Source organism: Mixophyes fleayi, chromosome 2 (genome assembly GCF_038048845.1).
Source record: "Mixophyes fleayi isolate aMixFle1 chromosome 2, aMixFle1.hap1, whole genome shotgun sequence".
NCBI lineage: Eukaryota > Metazoa > Chordata > Amphibia > Anura > Limnodynastidae > Mixophyes > Mixophyes fleayi.
The window spans coordinates 59,212,372-59,235,537 of NC_134403.1; the positions used below are offsets into that span (position 1 = coordinate 59,212,372).

General features: G+C 39.8%; 2 protein-coding genes across 2 annotated transcripts in view; one reads left to right on the top strand and one right to left on the bottom strand.

Annotated features, from left to right (window-relative positions):
* On the top strand, positions 1-20,492 carry LOC142141002 (fibrinogen-like protein 1). Its single transcript, XM_075199052.1, has 8 exons — positions 1-110; positions 5,558-5,673; positions 9,089-9,305; positions 13,191-13,350; positions 14,877-14,974; positions 15,064-15,152; positions 18,050-18,240; positions 20,064-20,492. Exons 2-8 carry the CDS (start codon positions 5,596-5,598, stop codon positions 20,251-20,253), a joined length of 1,023 nt encoding a protein of 340 aa, XP_075055153.1. The 5' UTR covers positions 1-110; positions 5,558-5,595; the 3' UTR covers positions 20,254-20,492.
* THSD1 (thrombospondin type 1 domain containing 1) overlaps positions 20,449-23,166 on the bottom strand; it is a 13,368-nt gene continuing 10,650 nt past the window's right edge. The window contains exon 5 of the mRNA XM_075199050.1: positions 20,449-22,889. Coding sequence (XP_075055151.1) covers positions 21,520-22,889 — 1,370 coding nt within the window. The 3' untranslated portion in view covers positions 20,449-21,519. The remainder of the gene's footprint in view (positions 22,890-23,166) is intronic.

The following is a 23,166-nucleotide window of genomic DNA, read 5'->3' on the forward strand; positions in this document are numbered from 1 at the left end:
ATCTGACTGTTATTACCACATAGCAAATACATATCAAGGGGCTGCTGCTTTTATTTATTTTCACCAACTCTTACGACGGATAAAAGATTTAGGAGCATAGGATACACAAGGTAAGTAAAACACTCACATTCTATGTATATTCTGAAGACCGTGTTGTCTCTTACATTCTATGATTCAGTAGCTGTTTATTTTCTTGCTAGCTTCCTTTAAACAGATGTGTACAGTGTAATAGCCAGTGCATAACCCTTCTGTTATATAGAGTGAGAGAGAAAACTGCTTCATGATAATTGAAAAGACATAAATGATAGACGAGTCCCCAAAGAGTGATGACACTTTGCTTCACATTAGCTGCCCTGCACCCAGCTTTGACAGTATCACAATGTACGTGCCAAGTGTTGGGTTCAGCTGGCTTTTATCTCGCTGTATGAACTCCAGTGAAGACAACAGCCAATCTCGGCACATTGGAAGGGAATAACATTCCCAGCAGCCAGTAACGTTAAATCTCTGTAACTGTGATAAACCCTTTTTTAAAAATGGTTAGAAATATCCTAATTACTTGATGAACTAAGTCACTTTGATATGTTTAGGGATGGATAGAGCTTTCTTTTAGTGCTATATTTAAAAATCAATGTACCCCCAATGACTTAGAAAAGGCCAATGGCAGTAAATTCATATTTTTATTATTAAAATATCAATTTGGACCCCTGTCCTTACTACATTATTTAATTCGGCAACCCGGGATACGTTTGTACCCGCAGAAATGCTCAAAGCACAAATAATAACCATTCCTAAACCAGCCAATGATCCATCCCACTGCCATAACTACCATCCCATGGCGCTTCTTAACTCTGACCTCAATATCTTTGCTAGACCAATTGCTAACCGGCTCAACCCCATTCTGCCCCAACAGATCCATCTGGATCAAGTGGGATTTGTGTTTGGAAGACAGGTGCCAGATAATATCAGGAGAGTATTAAACATTATTGAGACACACACTGCTAGTGCCATACCCCTGCTGCTACTATCACTAGATGCCGAAAAGGCATTTGATAGGATCCATTGGGAATAAATGTCTGCGATTCTAACCAAATTTGGGTTTGGTGGATTTCGTCTCCAAACCATCTCTACACTGTACACTACTCCTTCAGCCAAGGTCTTCAGCAATGGATTCCTCTCCTCTTCCTTTCAGATCACTAATGGCACTAAACAGAGCTGTCCTCTCTCCCCATTAATCTTTGCACTGGCTATGGAAGCCCTGGCCACCAAGATTAGAATAACTGATGTCGTTATATACTATTGGTACCACTCACCAAAATCTGCCTCTTTGTGAATGACGTTCTCCTATTTGTCACGAAACCTGAGTCCTCATTACCTGCATTATCCCAAATCCTGCGGAATTATTCAGAGGTCTCTTATTATAAACTCAACACCTCTAAATCAGAGGCACTGCGGGGGGCCCTCACACAGGATAATTTACTGTCCCTAAAGTACCTATATAAATTCTAATGGTGCCTTACTTCTATTACATACCTAGGCATACATATCCCCCCGGATCTTGTTTCGGTCATTGAGCGCAATTACCAACCGCTGCTGAGACAGTTTGACACACTCACTAAAACTTGGGTAAACTACAGAGAGTGGCTGCCCTGAAAATGAACTTGCTTCCGAAGATCCTGTATTTATACTGCTCTATCCCCTACCTGGTTTTCCGGGTCTCTCCTAAATAAATTCTGTACTATAGCATTTCACTTTATCTAGCGTAATAAACGCCCCAGACTTTCTAGAGATCGAATATTCCGATCTAAGTTGAGAGGTGGCCTAGCCTAAATTGGAAGTTTATCAACACGTGGCAGGCCCGTCCCCTCTCAAACCTTGGGGGACCATTGAACACCACTATTCTTCCCCATTCCCATTGGCAGACCTCCTATGGCTGGATAAGCCCAGCAGACCAATCTCTGCAACTCCCCTTCGTAGTATTAAGGACTCAAATTGTTTGGGATAAGATGAAGCTCTTATCACCAGATTCTCCTCTCCCCACTTCCAATCGCTCTACCATTGCCCAGTCACAACTGATCCCAGATCTCAGTCTTGATTTTTGGCATAGACAAGGGGCTGGACGGATGCAGGATCTTCTGGAACGCGGCTCACTTCCTCCCTTTTCCCACCTATAAGCTAAGTACAACAGCACCAGCCCGAGATTTTTATAAATATCTAGAGATCAGACACTGAATACAACCTTACCTGTCACATCCCCCGACACTGAAGCCTGCCCGCCCCCCCCCCATGTGCAATTATGGTTCTTTTCCTCTTCCCACGCGGGTGGCATCTCAATATGGTAGCAGAACCTTTTGTCCCCCATTGACGTTCGTGATCGGCTAGTCCAGGCTACCTGGGAATCTGACTTGGGGATCACTATCTCAGCAGAGGACTGGGAGAAAATCTTTCAGAAAATCTATAAAATGTCTCAGTGCATCAACCATTTGGAGATGATCATCATCATCATTTATTTATATAGTGCCAACATATTCCGTAGCGCTTTACATTTGGGGACAAACATAGTAAACTAATAAACAAACTGGGTAAAACAGACAGAGGTGAGAAGGCCCCGCTCGCAAGCTTACAACCTATGGGATGATTAAGATTGTACACTGGATATATTTTACCCCAGGTAAGATTCACGGAATCTGGCCTTCAGTATCCAAACACTGTTGGAGAGAATGTGGTGATATTGGTGCCCCAAACTCAGGTCATTGTGGGCCAAGGTTTTCCATCAGCTATCTCAGGTTACTAAATCCAATGTCTTCCTTTGCCCTGCGGTATTATTATTACAGCTTTACCCGCCTCATCTCCAAAGTCATAATCACTACGTTACTGGGCATATACTCATCGCCACTAGGGCCGCTATGGCCAAGTATTTGAAGTCTCCTCTAGCTTCATCCATTTCAAGAATTATTACCAAAACACAATGCAGTTATGAGATGGAAACCATTGGTTTCAGATGTTCCACTGGCGTGTCCTCCCCATTTATCAAGTGGTTCCCATAGTATGAATATTATTCGGAACATCGGCCCCCACAAGACCCTTAGGGGCATATTCAATTAGCTTTTGGATTCGCGGTAACGCGCCGGAACGGCCGCGAAACGTAATACACGGTACCGCAATAACGTGGATTTTCGTTCGCAGCCCATAGGGTTGCGTACGAAAATCCGCGTTAATGTGGTACCGTAATACCCGCAAAAACGCGCACTTTTCGGGGTAACGCGCGTTACCGCGAATCCAAAAGCTAATTGAATATGCCCCTTAGTATCTAATTTAGTCACCCTGAGCCTTACTGTTCTGGCTTTCCCAAATGTGTCCTTTCAATATAATGCCTGTCTCTAAATATGTCTCCACCCTTCCCCTCTTGCTCCCCCCCCCTTCCCATATATTTCTGGATTATATTTTTATTTCTGTATGGTGTGTTTATTATATGATAACAATGTTGATTGTACAAATTTCTGATATTACTGATTACAACCAGTATACATTGATACTGTTTATAAAGTAAAGCAAAGCAGTATATAACAAAATTAAAAAAAAAATTCAAGTAAAAAAAAAATATCCCTTTGAACTAGCTGGTGCTGAGACACCAGGGACAGCTATGCTCCATTTGACTCAGACTTATACAGCAATTGTCTGATGGAACTGATATAGAGGCACAATATTGGAGTGTGTGGTTGAAGTCGAACAGGACATAGACCTTAGACACGTCGGTGACTGAAAAAAGCGGATTTGTACACTGGATATATAGATTGAGAATAGTCAGCGGCAGGCTGGGATTGGTACACTGGATATACAGATTATGAATAGTCAGATGCAGCCTGGGATTGGTACACTGGATATACTGATTATGAATAGTCAGATATAGAATGGGATTGGTACACTGGATATACTGATTATGAATAGTCAGATATAGGCTGGGATTGGTACACTGGATATACAGATTATGAATAGTCAGATGCAGCCTGGGATTGGTACACTGGATATACAGATTGAGAATAGTCAGAGACAAGCAGGATGCAAATCTCAGGATAAGCAGGAATCACTGGAGCAGTGCAAACACAATGCTCAAGCTCGGACTAATGAAGAACTGTCTATTAATAGACCCAAACAGGGACCAATATGTATTCCTGTGAAGCAATACTGGCCACCTTGGTTAAGAACAAGTTCAAGGAAAGTGGCACCCTCAAGTGGCTGCAGGTGGAATGGCACACTCAGTTCTTACAAGGGGGGGTTTTATCCTACAACCTGGAAGGGGAAATTGGATAGCAGGAAATCATGTTAAATGATTTCTAGGCCCCACAAAAAGAGCTCTAAGCTCCTTACATAGTTTGAGCCTTTCTGTATTCACATGCCAAGAAGACTGGGAACTCTCATTACTAAACAGCATTGTCCTATCATGCCCCCCACCCCAATCAGCGGAACCATATGAACAAGCATGGGAACAAGACCTGGATGGGGAGGAATGGTCACATATACATCAACACATCGCAAAATCTTCACTCACACGGCTGTTCGTGAAAACACTTTTCAAATAAAATTTATACTAGATGGTTTATGGTCCTCATATGTCCAACTAATGTTGGCATAAAGGTACCTTTTTGCACATTTGATGGGATTATCCAAGACTATCTAGATTCTGGGAAAATATCAATACAAAACAAGAAACAAAACACAGGATCGCAGTAAGGGACAAACTCTCAGGGAAAAAGCTCTAAAATCTGGAACTGTTCCTGAAAAGTACAAACTGTTTTGCAAGCATGCTTGTCACATTATATCTGATCAAATTAATAAACTTTAATCAATTTTCTATTTATCAGTTGCTCTGACGTATATTCAAAATAGTCTATTAATGACCATATCAGTACTTGTGGCAAGCCACCAGATTCTACCAGTAACATTTTCTTTTAGATATTGTCCCAGGCTGTGGGTGATGCCGCAGACTGTTGGTGTGATCCCTCTGTGCTGCTGGCAGATTATGCTGGCTCACCTAGATGCAGGGACCAATTGGGTATCTGCCCTTCACCAGGAACCCCAGGGTTGCCAGGCTAGGCAGCAACTGATACAGGCATCTAGAGACAAGGGAGAAGGCCCAATCATGGTCAGGAACAGGCTAGCAGAGGGTCGAGGTCAGAATACAAGCCAGAGGGCACGATCACTGCCAGGTTGGTAACAGGTGGTCAGAACAGCAATCAGACAGCTGGCACAAGGGTGCTAAGGAACAAGCCAGATTAGTAAAGACATATTGCACATGAAATCGGCACACAAAGCTCCTGTTGCTCAGGTACTGGAGTGTGCACTGAGTTGACGTTGGCAGGTATGACACCAATGTATGGCGACAATTCCAAGGATAGTAGAGAATAGAGACATATACTTCTATTCAGAGGCCAGTACGGGGAGCGAGGATGGCCCCATAAGATATTTTAAAGTTAAGGTTGATCCTAACCTTAACCATAATTGACTTATTTGCATGCAATTCCAGGTGAGACATACACTTAACACTTATGTTCCTTAACAGTATCCACGTCTACTTTGACAACCTCCTTCAAGGTCATAATGGAAATTACATCAATGTTGTGGCTGATTGCTCTTCTGTTTCTCGCACATTTTGCTTTGTCAGCTCCAAGACTTAAGGTGAGTGGAATATCACAATACACCCATGGTTTGTGAGAAGGTGAGGCTTGGATTATATCTGTGTAATAAAGAATCAACTGACTGCATTATATACATACAGTGATATCCAGCAATATATCATTATTAGCTAAAGATATATTAGACCCTGGAGATTAAAATTGTTAGAAGACACCAAAAGAGAGATACAGCCAAAGGATCATGGAGGTTTTCTGTTATTTACACCACAGATGAAGAACCTGTCTGAATAGGTTTGACTAGAAACTGAACTAATCTCTATATACAAAAGTACAAAGCTAGTTTTCATAATTATGATCATGTCAATTATTCCTTTTTATTTGTGTAATCAAAAAATAGCAACACATAAGAAAAAACAAAGTTGTTTTATATTTAAGAAGAAATGGTAACATTTGAATCAGTAATGGGCAATCAAACTTCAAAGACTGCAAAGATTAGGGGAGGATATAAAACACGCTTTATGTACACACACATATTTACAAGACGTGTATGATAAACCAGGCAACAAAAATAGAATGTACCTGCTTCATCCAGGGTCCATCAGTTTTCTATGTATTGTTTACTGTACTGTACTGTACATATGTTTGTATAGAGATCATTGATGCCTATTTTAAGATCCTCTTGTGCTTCGTTCATCACAGGGTAAATATGTGGATTACTATGCGGGCTCCAATGCCCAATGTGCTCCTAGTATATACGGGTTGCCATCTATCTATTCATATAACTCCACATAAATTATACACAAAATAGTTATTAGCAAATAAGATGCCCCATTGTTCTACAGCTTACAGTGTTCATAGACCAGTTATTTTCCTCCTATATTGTACCTGTACTGGTCGTGTTGACACAGAAATGGAACTACTGTTTCTTGCTACAACAGCTAAATTATCCATAACTGTCTCCAATAAACTAGACACAAGTGACATCTGGTGGACACAACAGGTATTGCACATTAAATAGCAGCGTAAGGACAACTAAACAACAAATATGTGAATGGTTAATGAGCTCATTAGAGCTGATATTTTATAGAGAGCTGTGAGGATAGCTTTTTTTGTGCATATTTCCTGTTCTTTTAATGTCTGTAGGGATATATTTACAAGACTAAAGCTAATGGAATATCCTGTGCCTATTTGTGAGCATGATGGGCGGGTTGCATGGATATTAGCACATGAAGATGGCGGCATCAGAGGAATCACTGCATTGTCTGATGAATAGAGCTGGCTGGTATTATGTGAATCTGAGCACTTCCGTACGGATTGTAAACGTGGGGCTCATAAAGTGTTAGGAGCAAATCTACGTGAAGCAGAGGTGTCCAAAATCAGTCCTCAAGGGCTACCAGCAGTTCATGTTTTCTGGATTTAGGTCTGTAGAAATAGGTGTGATAATTGCCCAGTAAATAGATTAACTATCCTGTGCATGATTAAAGAAATTCTGAAAACAAGACTGAATTTGGACACCTCTGATCTAAAGGGTGCAAATATGCACAAACCATGCTGTGATGCAAAGGGTGCTTATATTCACCGATCATCCACACCATTAAAACCACTTGACTAATATTGTTAAGATCCCCCTCGTGCCGGCAACAGCACTGACCTGTTCAGGCATGGACTCTACACGGCCACTGAAGGTGTCCTATGGTATCTGGCACCAAGACCATGGCAGCAGATCCTTTAAGTCCTGTAAGCTGCGAGGTGGGGCCTCCATGACTCTGACTTGTTTTTCAAGCACATCTCACCGATGCTCGATCGGATTGAGATCTGGGAAATTTAGAGGTCAAGTCAACACCTTGAACTGTTTGTCATCTTCCTCAAACCATTCCTGAGCAATTTTTGCAGTGTGGCAGAGTGCATTATCCTGCTGAAAGAGGCCACTGCCATCAGGGAATACCGCCGCCATGGAGGGGTGTACTTGGTCTGCAGCAATGTTTAGGTAGGTGGTAGGTGTCAAAGTAACATCCACATGAATGCCAGGACCCAAGGTCTCTCAGCAGAACATGGCCCAGAGCATCACGCTGCCTTCTTCCCATAGTGCATCCTGGTGCTATCTGTTACCTCTAAGCATAAGATATTATTTATATCTGTCTTGGGGTGGATCAGACATTTTTGGTCTAGCTGTTTTAAAAGTATTGATACAGTAAAAAAGGAAAGTTGTGGTATTGGATGATACAAATGTACAGTACACTGTATAAAACAATTTATCCTGTGGTTGGTGCACTAAGCAGGATACAGGTAAAGAAAGAGGTATAAGAACGCAGAGGTAAAGAATAAAGGTGGATTATGCAGTTATAGAGATAGATTCATAATATAACAGGGAAGAGAAAGGGCCCTAATAGTGTAGTAATGAAATGGTAAATAGTCTTGTACACTGATATAGTGCATGTACAATTTATTAGCTAGAATGAGCACATCTGTCATCTATTCGGGAGTGACCAAGCTGCAGAGAACTCTATCAATATATCAGCTGTTCTGCTGGTTGGAGAGGCTAAACAAGTAGATGGGCAATCTGATACACGTTAGGGCCAAATGGCGCGACCCTCTAATCTTCAACAGGGCTGTACATTACACTTAATCTCCGTAAGTTAAAATAATATATTTAGTCAAAGAACGAGACACCTATATGTAATAACATATCATCAGACATTATAAACAAGTGTTAGAAGCTATAGCAAACCTGACAATAAATGTGTAGAAGCTGGGGGCCACACGTGGCCCTAGGGCAGCCTGCTGCCCACTAGTGGACTAAACCATCCGTGGGGCATTGGTGGCTACATTTCAGCAGGAAGACTGTCTGAACCAAGAATTTGACCTTCAGATAAGCCTTTTTTAATTAGTCTTTTCTATTTAAATGTGTAGATTAAATGTTTGTTTTTATGATATTGCAGCATTTAGCTCTACATCTACGGATGCTAAAAAAAATTGTCCAGATCAGGATGCTGATCCAGGTGTACACACTACACACGTTTTACACAATTTACCGTCAGTCCTGTGCTCTTCATTTGTCATAACTATCGGCTGTAAAGATCATGACTCTGCACACTGCATAGAGCTCTATGGACACTGCTGGTCCTGAGTGCAGACACACTGCAGGATTGTAACAACATTGTTCCATCGTTGAAGAAAATGTATAGTTCAGTTTAAAAATTAAATGAAACAATACAATGGGCTTTGGAATGATAATCTTTAATTGTTGGAGTGTACACACTAATGCGATAATGGACCAAACGGTCGTTTATCATATAACTGACCCGATAATCGGGTAGTGTGTACCCAGCCTACAATATTGGAGATCAGTCTACTACCTAAAATAATAATAATGTCTTCACTGATAGATTCATGATATGTTTAACTAGTTTCCAGTCACCTTAAACATAAATGACATAATTGTCTGTTTCTTGGAAAAGGACATAGATATCTGCCACCTGGACAATGCTAAACTTCTTCACAGGATCCAAGTCCTGGAGAACTTACTTGAGTTGGGGAAGCTGCAACTGAAAGACCTCCGAGGAAATAACTATCACTCTGTCAAGAGCAAGGTCTTTAAAAGCAACTTGGCTAAAAGTAGAATGGAAGACGTACAAGTCCCCCCGACTAGTGGGAATCTCATTGTTTATGATGAAGGTGAGCAATATTTATTATTGTAGCAAAATCATACGTAAGTAGTTTTATTCAGTCTATACACATGTAGCCTAAATATGGAGCCGTCGCTGCTGAAGATCGTAAAGGTAATGTCAACTCAAATTAAATATTGTATGTTAACCCCTCACTTGATTATGAGGAAGTAAGAGTTCATATATGTTTTAGGATCCCTGCTATAAAGAGATACCCCCCACACCCGGTGCCTAATAGCTAATTCTGCAGTAGCTGATAAGAGTGTTTTTAATTACAGCTTTTCTGACACTTTGAGGCTAGTCATGTGATAAGAGTATACCTGACAACATTCCAGAATTAAAAATCAGGAATTATAGACCGTGCATTAATCTGACCAAGCCACACGCTGATCCACCCAAACCCAGACCCAAAATAACACTGATGTGCCGCTAAATTGTAACAACCTGTCTCTTGATTGGTGGTATTGGTTAACAGCACTGATTGGACAGCGGATGCTGTGGGTGGGTGCTCTCAGAACATGAGAAGCTCTTCTAATTATTAAGAGGCTTTTCCACTTTGGGAACCCAGGTCTGCGTTTAGTGCAAAACCATTCACACATTCATTCTCAGGGGCTGGCTGGCAGACTTTAGCCTGGGGGATAAGCACACCACACTGGCCCATAAGTAGTGGCCCATCCTTAAAGGGTGGTTTTCGTCGCAATACATATTTATCAAGAGGCTATTTTAGTGTTGCTTAACCCAGTTATACTTTATTAATATAAACCATAAATCTGAAATAATAGAAATAAATAATGCACAAAAAACAAACCTCACTTAATATTGCATTTTATTTTTATATGTTCCTTCTCCCTACAGCACTTTTTTCTGTACATACTTGTCTGATTATAATGGGATTTATCAAACTGCAAAAAGCCCGTTTTCTTTAAAAATCTGATGTTTTTGCCAGGAACGGGCAAATAGAGTTATCATTTCTTTTGGGATTAACCTAAAACAAATAATATGAGGGGTGGTACTAGGAAGAGCACTAGGTATCAATCTGACACAAAGCTGGATTAAGGCTCGGGGGGGCCCTGGGCACTTGAGACAGGGGCCCCAATGATGTAACATGGTTATCATTTTAGACAAATTTTATACAATACACAGGCAATACTGTGTGCACTACTGTTAGGTGCACATAGTTCTGCCTTCAGGAGCAGTACTGTGTGAAGCAAGACATATCTACCAACTGTCCAAATCCCAACTAAGCGAAACAGTCACCCAAATTCGGGAATGTCCCTCCAGATTCAGGACAGTTGGCAGACTGTCCTGCTCTCTCCTACCTGTTCTTGTCACTTTCACCACTTGTGGCTGCTGGTGTCTTTAGATCAGTTGCTGCTTGTCTGGATCCTGGAATGTTGGGGGCCTATTTGGAAAAAAAAAGGGTACATGAAATTTATAAAAACTCCAACCAGCCCCAGTGTTAAATCAGTAGCACCCACGTTTTATAATTTGGCTTTCCTCCACCCCCAACATTAAAATAATAATATTCACATTTGCTAAATAGATCTATTTCCCTCCAACCAGCCCTGACATTAAATTAATAGTATTCCCATTTAATAAATAAACCTTTTCCCCTCCCTCCAAACAGCCCCAGCAATAAATTAAATAGCATTTATGTTTAATATAACCATTTTCCATTACTATCACCGGAATTAAATAATCCATATTCACAATCACAATTAATAAATAGCCCTCCTCCCCAAAATCAGTCCCATATTCAATTAATAGCCCCAAAACACCTCAGCATTAAAATAAAGATCCCGTCACCTCACCTTAAATTAATAGGCCCCAATATTCAATTAAATTGCCCCACCATGAGCCCACAAATAAAATAGCACCCAATAATTAGCCCCCACCTGCAACCTACCGTTAAATAGCCTACCTCCCACACTATATTAAGACCCCCCTTTCCCTCACATATTATATTAACATACTGCCCCCCCTCACACACACACACACACACACACACACACACAAAATCAAACACCCCCACTTACCTTATTCCACCCGCGCATCTGTGGCAGATCACACATGGGATGGCACCTGTCACATGGTGCGCGTCCCATGTGACAAGCCACACGGAGGGGAGAAGGAGCTGCGGCAAATGATGAAAGGTGGCTGGAACCGGAGGAGGGGCCAGCCATCAAGTAATAGATACTTGGGCCGGTTCATGCACTGGCCCAAAGTAGTAATATTCTGTCCGGCCCAACCAACCCCTGTAAATCATTCTTATTGCTGCCAAACTTCTTTGTATCCTATTTCGAATTGTTCCATTTCCTGTACTGAATCTTCTCTCCTGTCTCCCGTTGATTTTCTTGCCATTCACTTAAATGAAAACCTGCGCAGGTAAGAAACAGGTAAGACATCCAGCACAGAATGTCACACTCTCTTGAGATTTCCTGCATATTAAGGCAAATATCCCCAACACAAGAAATGATTTAAAAAAACAAAAACTAAAACCTAGTAAAACAAAGAAAAACTGCACAACCACTTATAAATAGAAAGCACAATAAATAAATAATCATCCCACTACAACCAACTTTTTACTCTACAATCTAGTTTTGTAGGCTAGTGCAGGATAATAAATTATATATATATATATATATATATATATATATATATATATATATACACATATACACATACACATACATACACATACACATACACATACACATACACACACACACATACATATATACATAAGTATTTATACCATTAAATCGTCCTGAAAAAGTATATATATACTTTTTTAAATATCTTTTACTATACATATCTCTAAAGTATAATATGACAGCATTTGACAATACATCACGGTGGAATGAAACACACGACGCTGACTTTGAAATGTCCCCTTTAGCAGTCCTGCACTTTTACACAGATACGTTCAGCTATTAGGATAGTTTTGTGCCGATGTGGTGTTATTCAGTGACTGCACATTGCTGACAATTTTTTGGTGCATTTCTTTGTCAAACTATTGCTGTAACCCTTCCTATATAAACTGCAGGTAGTTTGCAATAGGTGTTTGCTATTGGTAGAATACACATTGCACCACAGACCTATCATCGTAAAGTATAGTTGCCTACTCAGAATGTCCAGAAGGCTCCCTAAATTCTAGGAGTTCCCTTGGTCGCCCAGGAGATCAGTGCAGTATCCTGTGCCCTGCCAACATATCTAGTGAAGTGAGTGGGGCGTAATGGTGCGACTCGCTGTGAGTGGTGTCATCCTGGCCCCGCCCCCTGCTATATTACACTGCAAATAGTAGCAATTAAGCAGCAGGGGGCAGGGCTTAATGATATGATGACTCCTCCCCCCCAGACCTGGCAGCAGGATCAAAAATGTTGCCAATTATGTCATAAAGATCATGTTATATGCCAAACTATACTGATAAAGATATATGGGCAGTTGTGTATTTAGGTGCAGGTATATATACACACAAGAATACAGACATAGAGAGATGATTGTTTTTAATCATGTTTTAATGAGTTTTATTTATGCTTCATAATTTAAATTTATATTTTCTGCTTTTTACAATATTGAAGGAGATATCTACTTGTCCATGTGTGGCCGTCTCGTGGTGATGGCCCTTCTGAGTGTCCAGGGTCCCTAAATGTATCCTGGGAGAAACTTATGTTACTCAATCACTGAATCATGGCTTACTCCCTTTCCCTATTCTAGAGAACGAACAGCTTGGGGAACACTTTACCCTTCTGTCTGGATTATAAAGAGCTCTCCAAACAAACGCTATCATTTCCCCATGCAGTATCATGCCAGCCCACTATGTATTTTATTGTTATAAAGCAGTAAAGTAGGTGATATTGCCCTATTTGAACTATATATTTGACATTTCCCACAGATTGTGCAGCAGTGTTTGAAAGGAAAACAAAGCAGAGTGGCTACTATCGCATACAGCCAAGACCTCAGACCGAGCCATTCACTGTCTTCTGTGACATGTCTGACGGAGGAGGTTGGACAGTTATTCAGCGTCGTAGCAACGGCAAAGTCAATTTCAATAGGTAGAAAAAATTAAATCTATAATTTGAAAAAAAAATTCTATACAACAATTTTACAGTTTTATGGGCAAAAAGATTAGGAATGTGCATATTTCAGAACATAAAGGGGGTCTGCTAGGTTTCGAAAAGACCCTCGGGCCAGTCCCAAAACCAAGCTCAACACAATCCTAGTTACACATAGAATTCATAGTTTAAATACCCGTTTTATTACAGATATACTGTTGTACGAATCACACAACAGTTTAAGTAGTGTATATCAAGTATGATTTTGAATGAAAGAAAATTTTAAATCACCTCAGGGGCAATGCCCAAGAGAATTAAATGAAAAATCCAATATATATTTGTATGTATTTTCTATAAAAGTGTAATTATCAATAGATACACTTTCTCAAGTATGTTTATTTACAATTTTAAACAATTATGATAAAAGTCAATTATAGTCGCATCAGGAGAGGAACATTAAGAGAATTGGGAGGAAGTCCAGTTATTCAATAGTCAAGCCCACATTACCTATGTAACAATATAAACAAAGACATTAAGGCTTCAGGCTGGCCACAAATGCTACTATGTTGGACAATTAGACATATATTCCAGTGTATGTGGTCACACAACGGTCACAATGAGAGATATTGGTACCATTAACATCAATGGGTACATAAATTGATATGGCAGAAAATGGTGTTTGAAGTTGATAGTTATTGGTCTATACATGTAACCATATTCTGACTACACTAACAGGCCACAATGATGCTGAAAGTGATCTAGCCAATCAATCAAAGGGGATTATAGAACCCCTCTAAAACATATTGGAGCAGCTGACAGGTATAAACAATGATGTCTATGAGGTATTAAACATGTTCTGCCCAACAATCCCAGCCATGAATCTTATAGCTCCCGTTAGATAGAGCTGCACAGTAAGCCATTTCTCCAGCACCACAGAGGGCAGCTTAAACTCTTTGGCGGTTGGTTAAAATGTAAATATAAAAAAAGAAACAGTTCCGCCAACAAAGCCCTACAATGAACAGACAAGAGCCTGATTCAAATTAGAAATCAAGTTGCGGTTTAAAAAAAAAAGTGCATTGAATGTGAGCGTAGTTCAGACCATTCTCAAACCCAAGTGTATCTCAAGATGTGTTTCATTGTTGATTTATTTAAAATCTATAAAGGGACTAACCAGCAGGAAACCAATTATAGCGAGTGGGTGTGAACGTTAACATAATAGTAATATTGCGGCTTGTTGAATCGCTCCCTAGTTGTCTCTTTCATTAATGATGTCCTTGTGAGTTGATGGACTTAATATTCATATGGCCCACCTAATGGCAGCCTCCAGGAGAACTGCCATAAAGGTACAATTGCAAAAAACTTATAGTAAATATAACTGAACTTTGTGGGGTTTTTTCATTAGTTGTGTAGTTTCAATATATTTAAGGTTTATTGCTACTCCTGATCTATTTTGCCCGGATAGCTTGTAAGGATACAACCATAGGCTCATTATATATGTTTAACTTGAAACTTCCATTGCTACCTAGGAATTGGCAGGAGTATAAAGAAGGATTTGGCCTCTTTAAACACAGGAAGGACGAACATTGGTTAGGGAACGATCACATTTATCACTTGTTAGACAGAAGTAAGTATGATCTCAATACCTTCTTAGTTGTCTCTCAGAGGAACTAAAACATCAATGAGCTAATTACTACTCAATTCATGACTATGCAGGGGAAATGTCACTACAAATTGATCTCATGGATTGGGACAGGAAAGAGAGACATGCAATCTACGATAACTTCAGAATTACAAATGAAGAGGTAAGATAGGACAGTGCATTTAGAGCATCCTAGATACACAGGTATATCTGTATTCATACATGCACAGAAATGTTACTAAAGTTATATCCATCTCATGTTTTATACAATGGCAAAATGACAGGTGACATGATAATATTAAACCAGACAACAGATATATTATATAAAGTTATGTTTAAATTTAAAAGGGCTAGGAAACCTAAAACACAAGTTGATTCAGTAGCAAATGGCACGTTGCAACATTTTAAATATATATATATATATATATATATATATTAAACTCCTATAACATCAAACAGACAGGGACGCTTCCATGGTGTATTATCCAAGTAAAATGTTTTGTAACACAACAGCTCAGTTCTGATCTCCAGACACGGACCTTAGAGATGAAACGCGTAGAGGTGATTGTGGATATGTTCTGACTTAGAGCTGCTTCAGAGTGAGCTGTCTGGAGATCAGAACTGAGCTGTTGTGTTATTTATGCCTGAAAATTTTTACCATCTGGTACGTGCAATTTTATTGTTTGAATTAAACATATTTGGATAATACACCATGGAAGCGCCCCTGTCTGTTTGATGTTATAGGAGTTTTGGCTGTTCCCCCGTGGAGATCGGGTGGTAGAAGGGAAGGACGCGCAGACTATATCCTGCTGGTGTTTTGAATCATCGTGGAATAGAGATTTATCACGAACTAGCACGTTTAGACTGAACTGTCTCTTATACTTGAACTGTGCGCACCGTTTCTTGTATTGTATATCTATCTATATATATATATTTGAATGTTCTACTCGGACAGAACATGAGATGATTAATGTTATATTCAAGCTTTCTATGCAGTGGAGGCTAGTTGCAAAAGACTTTGAAGAAAGTCTGGTGTGCACAGGGGGGAAATAATATCTGAAACCTTTACATACAATATATATTTCGGAATAGTAGAGATCACTCTTTTATATAAAGCAACCACCTATTTTAGGTTTAGTCCCTAAACTTTCAACTGTGGAGTGACATATGAAATATATATTTTATTTTTTATATATATATATATATATATATATATATATATATATATATATATATATACACACACACACAAGTTAACCTGTGCATGATACTCATGCATTCTAGTCAAATCAAGATACTTAAGGTCTTAAAAAGGTTCTTGTCATGCATTTGGGCCTAGCCCAGGCCTCCTCAGGGGAAGATCGTTACTTCCCGACGCAAGCGCCCTTTTTAATGTGTGTTCATGAGGTGAAATTACCTCACGAAAATGAGTTTGACCCCTCAACTCGTAAATTTAGCCTTTACTACCCCTCCCACGGGGGGAAGGGGGGATGATGGAAGTTAACTGACTTGACTATTCTAATTTTTTTGTCAAATAATGTCAGTATACCAAATTTCAGTTCAATTGGATGAGCCCTTTCTGAGAAAATAGTTTTTTCCACACACACACACACACTAACGCACGCCTCTACACATGTGTGTTCATGAGGTAAAATTACCTCACGAAAATGAGTTTGAGCCCTACCAAATTTCAGCCCTTTTTGAATTTTTTTTCCCCCACATACACTAAGAATTTAGTAGGTCAGTGTTTAACTCTGCCCAGCAGGTGGCGCTGCAACTTGGGTTTTTTTTTCACACACACACAGACAGAGACGCCACTAAGCATTTATATATATATATATATATATATATATATATATATATATATATATATATATATATATATATATATATATATATATATATATATACATACTTAGTCCTCTGCCCAGTCTCAAATACAGTGCTGTCTGGTTCTCCCAGCATTGCAGGAGTGTCAGGGAACACACGGGAACTCTGAATTCAAACAGTAAATATAGTTTGACACTACCTATACTGGGGACACAGAATCTAATATAGGGGAGGTTTTCACCAGGGACCCATGCAAGAAGGTATGGGCTTTGCCACTATAAGGAGGTTGTGGCCCTCAGTATTGCTGGAAAAAAGATATCTATCAATCTGTGCATTCTGCAACTTTGCAGAGCAGTTTTAAATCTGCCCTGCAAAGTCGCTGAATGTTGGCCACTTGCAAATGCACAGATTGATATATTTACCCCCAGGAGTACACTGGGTTGCTGCAGAAACCAGGAATACAGCATATGGATGCATGTACCAGGATTATAGCCGATGACTACAGGTACCAGGAATATAGTGGATTACTGTGGATACCAGGAATACAGCGGTAGAGATTGAATTACTAGGAACACACTGGAACTGTAGATATACTAGGAACAAAATAGAACATGTTCCACGAGTCAACTTACAGGGCGGGAGACATCATACACAGGCCCAATCTTGCAGCTTTATATACTATGGGGTAGACAGAGGCATGGAGAAATGAGATCACAGGCAAGTCTTTATACAGCACAGGCATGCGCATGCCGAAGATCCAAGATGGTGACTGCCATCTTTTCTGGCTAAAAACCGTGGCCGTTTTACAATACAGAGGCTTGGGTAGGGGTGTAAGCCGGAGGACCAACCAGAATCTGCAATCACTCGCCTCCCCCTTCAGCAGTTATTTTAAAGTGTTGAACGAAAATGGTCACCAATTTTGTTAGTAATGCAGTTTCAAATAAATTTTTTTGCAAAACTGAATACAGATTTGTTTAAGTAGAAAAAAAATAATTATATCCATATTAGTCCAATGTTAATTATGTACAAAGTTGAGTACTATAGTTTCAAGCTTCAAATAAATCAAAAACATCACCAAATACTATAGTTCTCAGTTTTGCACATGGACCATGGCAAAGTAATAATGTTGTGTAAATGTCACAGACTTATTTAATTTACAGTTTCTTGCCTCTACCATGTATGGTCTACACAATCCTGATTCTAACATACATCCACTGCACTGTTCTACAGGACAAATACAAGCTGTGGGTGGGATATTACTCAGGGAATGCTGGAGATGCCCTAGCAGGTGGCAGTAACTTTGCAGAACAGTGGTCTGCGTCAGTCAAGGGGATGCCCTTCAGCACTCCAGACAAGGACAGTGACAGATTTTCTACAGGCAACTGTGCAAAAGAAAATAAATGTGGCTGGTGGTTTAACAGGTAATACCGGAGGAGAATAATGTATAGGTGTTTTTATTACAGGACAGGTATACCATATTACAATAAGGGTTTTTGGGTTTTTTTTAATGCTCCTGCCATTGGTAATATATTGCTCTAGTGAACACTTTGAGCGAAAAATTAATTAGTGATCAATATTGTACCTGTCAATCAGGTATTTTAAATCATGTATGGTGAACCCTGATATTTTAAAACTCTGAACTTTCCTGTGGGATGTACTACACTAATGCTTTTATTATTATCGTAGATTTGTAAGGGGCCACAGTGCTCCGCAGCGCCGTACATTAGGGAAAACAGGTCGTACATAAAACAGGGACATACAAGGCAGACAAAATATATGTAGTCATGAAAACAAGGGGTATGAAGGACCCTGATCATTAGAGAGTTTACATTCTAAGTGGAAGAGGACACAGCTGAAACAACAGCAGCAAGTGTCGTTCAAAGTGGAGATTGGGACAGTTGTGAGTGTGTATTAGTGTAAGTAGTATAATCGGGGGTAACATAAGCTATAAAAAGAAGAAGAAAAAAAAAAAAAAAGATGGGTTTTCAGAGAGCGTCTGAAGATTTGAAGGTTGTGGAAAAATCTGATTGGGTGTGGTAGGGAATTCCGTAAGCGTGGAGCAGCTCAGAAGAAGTCTTTTAGGCAGGAGTGAGAGGTGGTTACCAGAGACGACACAAGGCACAGGTCAGAGGTAGATTTAAGAGGGCTGGAGGGAGAAAATTTTGATATGAGATTTTGAGATGTATGCAGGGGTCGTGTTGTTGAGGGATTTGTAGGTAAGGATCAGTCTTGTCAGGAATGCCAGATAGCAGGAGGCTGCAGTAGTCAAGACGGGAGATGATGGATAAGAGTTTTGGTAGCATGTTGGGTAAGAAAAGGGCATATTCTGACAATGTTTTTAGGGAGGAATTGACAGGACTGGGACAGAATCTGGATGTAAGGAATAAAGCAAAGGGTGGAGATAAATGTGACACCAAGAAAGCGGCCTTGGGAAACTGAGAAAATTGTGGTGTCATTGACAGTGAGGGAGTTTGAGGGGAGGAGGCGACTCTGGCAGGAGGGAAGATGATAAGCTCTGTTTTGGACATATTCAAATTTAGGTAGTGTTGGGGCATCCATGTGGAGATAGCAGAAAGACAGTTGGTAACACAAGACACGAAACAATAGAAGGGCTGCGCTCAACCCCAATTAAGGCAAGAGCAGCAATACTCAGGAATCCCTTCCTGTAAATCACAACATATACATGTATATAGGTAACACAAGACAGTACAGGAGGCGAGAGGTCAGGGGAAAATATATAGATTTGGGTTTCATCAGCATAGAGGTGGTACTGGAGGCTGAATGAGCAAACAAAGAGGTGTACAGTGTACAGGGAGAATAGTAATGGGTCAAGAACAGAGCTTTGTGGAACCCCAACAGATAGTGGGAGTGGAGGGGAGGAGGTGCCAGAGGTAGAAACACTAAAGCAGCAGTTCGATAGGTAGGAAGTGAACCAGGATAGAACTGTATCAGGAAGACCAATGAAATTAAGTTTTTTGTTTTTTTAAATGATGTTTCAAACAGTTATTGGCAGGTGCAGGCTAGAAGGAGACAGGAAGGAGGAAATTATTAGGCTCATAATGATAGTATATAGAATCTTTAAGAAAATAATAATTTAAACATTTGCACAGTATATATTTATTTATGTCCCTTCCCTTTAACTCATTGGTGCCGTCTCAAACTAATGTTATGCGCCGTGTGACAACTATAAATTAACATGCAAGTAAAATATACACAAATCATTATTATTTTTTTTATTTCGCAGGTGTCATACAGCCAACTTAAATGGGCTATATTATAAAAATGGAAACTATACAGGAAACCTTGACAATGGTATTATATGGTCCACTTGGCATGGGTTATGGTACTCTCTAAAATTTACAACCATGAAGATAAGACACCCATCGTTCCTCAATGCTGGGAGTGGGGATGGAGTGAATGGCTCACTGCTCTAAGAGATTTGTATTGGTATGATTGCAGTATAATATACAGTATATGGTACATTAATTCAATTGAAGGCAGCTGTGCAATGGAATTCAAATCATCTATTGATATAGTTTATAAAGGAATCTAGAGCAACACATTTCACATTGTATTACCAGAGACACTGACAAAACAATCTGCTTGTTTTAATTAGCCTAATTGCACCCTTCAAGCCTAAAAAAGCAACTTAATAAATGTTATAAACTCTCAACACTGCAAATATTTTTTGTTGTTTCCTTTTTCATATTTTAAAGACTTTGTAAAAATTATAATTTGTTCAAAAATCTTCAAATAATGCTGTGATTATCTGATACACCTATTTTGAGATATTTAAACATGAATACTTAAATACTGAAATATTTCAAAAGCACAGTATAAAATTGATAATTAAAAGGACTTTCATAAAACATGTGCAAATCTGTATTTTGGGAAAGTAAGCAAAACAAACATTTGTGCTTTCTAAATTCTCTAGAATTTAGACTTTGCTAATTATATGTGTTAATAAAGAACTGTATTTAAGTAGCAAGCTGTTAAAATACCGACCTAAGCATTCTTGATTAGAATTTTCAGAACTGTTCCCGATTTTCACAGAGTTCCTATTTGTGAAGTGGTACTGCCTTGAGTGAATGTAGATCTGGTTTGGTGAATCAGGAACATTAGCCAAATTGTGTTTCATTCTTAAACCTAGTGATAAGAGGTACGTATTTGCTGTTGATTCTCTTCTCTTTATTTATCAACAGTTCTTTACAAAAGGTGTTTATTACACACCGTTTTACAGAGAATATTTTTTCACCATTAACAGTCCCTGTCGGTGTAGAGCTTACAATCTATATTCCTGACACACACACACACACACACACACACACACACACACACAGTAAAGTTAATTTTGTCAGAAGACAGTTAACCTAGCAGTAGTCTTTGGAGTGTGGGAAGAAACTGGACCACCCAGAGGAAACACATGGAGAGAGCATACAAATTCCACACAGAGCCCTGTTTGAAATCAAACTTGTGACCCCATCTCTGTGAGGCAGCACTGCTAACCACTGAGCCAGCAAACCTCCCATTATTTTTCACAAGAATGCTGTGCCACCTTGCTGCCCAGACACAATGCACACAACTGTATGTGGTGGAACATACTGTACTCCTGTGCTGTCACCTGTGAGAACCAAGAACTTGGGAATAATATACAAAGTATAAAAATTATTAAAAAAAAATAATCAGTCATAGTTGATTCATTAAATTACCAATCGTTCAATACTTAGAGTACTTGTTTCATCCTCTTCATTAGAAGCAAAATATCCAGGTAAGTCAATCAACTGCTGCTCAGCTTCTGTGAGTCCAAACGTGGTATTGTCATAGAAGGAATATTCATTGGCCCAAGGAAAACTCTGGCATTTCTCTCGTCGGTAATGAGCAGGGCTATGAGGACTGTTCCTTTGGTAGTTGGCATCTTTTGGAAAAGGGGAGACATCCTGGTCCCTGTTCCAAGATCTATCACCTGGGGAAGGAGCTTTGCGCACTCGGATCTGCTCTGGTCTCTCCGGGTTTGATGATTTACCAGCAATATACCGGCTACATATTAAATCAGGTTTGCTCTCCCCTGGTTGTAGAAATTTGGGCGACGGCCCAGTGGCATTAAGAGGGAATGAGGTGCCTCTAGTGAGATTTTCTGGGCTCCTCTCTAGCCTTATTGGTTTGTGCCTAGATCTCTCTACTGTGGAATACTCCCACATTTTAGTCCTTGAGTTATATACCATCGTATGCCTAGGAGAGAGGGACGTTAGACTTCTTTCCCTGTAGGGTTTATTGTGCTTGGTTTCATGAAAACTAGATGTTCTCCGGAAGTTGTTGTTACTCTTTTGATAGCCTTTGTCATATTTTGCTTTGGCATCAGTGTTCTTAAGATGGGATGTTTTAGGCAACGTTTGACTTGGACTAAGTCCATGCATTGGTTGAAAGAGACACCTTGAGTTAGGCCTTTCGCCGATATTTCGGCTATGGCTATTCTTTGGCTCTAGAAATGGAGACTGTATCCTAAACTTGTTTGTTGCCATTTCCTCTGAGTTTTCAGAGACTGGGGGTGGAGACAATGAGGAGTCTAGTGCAGTGTCTGCCATAGGATTCTGGGAGACATGGTACAACTTTGTTGCCTCAGTGAGACCTTTTTGTTTCATCTCTTTTAGCTGCTGCTGGGCAAGTCGATAACCGAAAATCGGTGGGATTATCTTCTGAGTGTTGGCTTGTGTACAGTCATTTTCTGCGACGCCTTGCTCTTCAGCGACATGTTCGCTTTGCCTGTAATTTAAAGGTATATGGACTCCCTCTTCCATGCTTTCCGGCTGAGCCTCCCCTACGTCAGAGAAGCTCTCCCTCATTTGGTAGATGTTTTCCTCATCAGAGTTCTTCCGACAGTTGGTGGAATGAGCAGAACTGTGTCTGGCTGTTGGGCTGCACTTGCCGGCATTGGTGAATTTCCTCCAGACGGTGATCACAACAGTAATGAAGATGATGAAGAGGCAGAGGGAAATTCCAGTGATAGTAACTGTATTACTGGTCTTAGAGTCATCCTTCGTATTAGTGGCAGGTTTGCTAGAAGGCTTTACAGCTAAATGAAAAAAATATATAAAGAGCAAATTGATATTGTACATAGGATTTCAACGGCAATTGTTTCCAAAATGGAAAAAAACATTTAGAAAATATGACCTTAAAAAATGTGCCAAACCTAGTCAGGTGAATGCAGCCTAGGGGGTAAATGTATCAAGCTGAGAATTTTTCGGCGGGTTTGAAAAATCAATCAGATTCTATCTATCATTTTTTAATACATTCTACAAAATGACAGCTAGAATCTGATTGGTTGCTATAGGCAACATCTCCACTTTTCA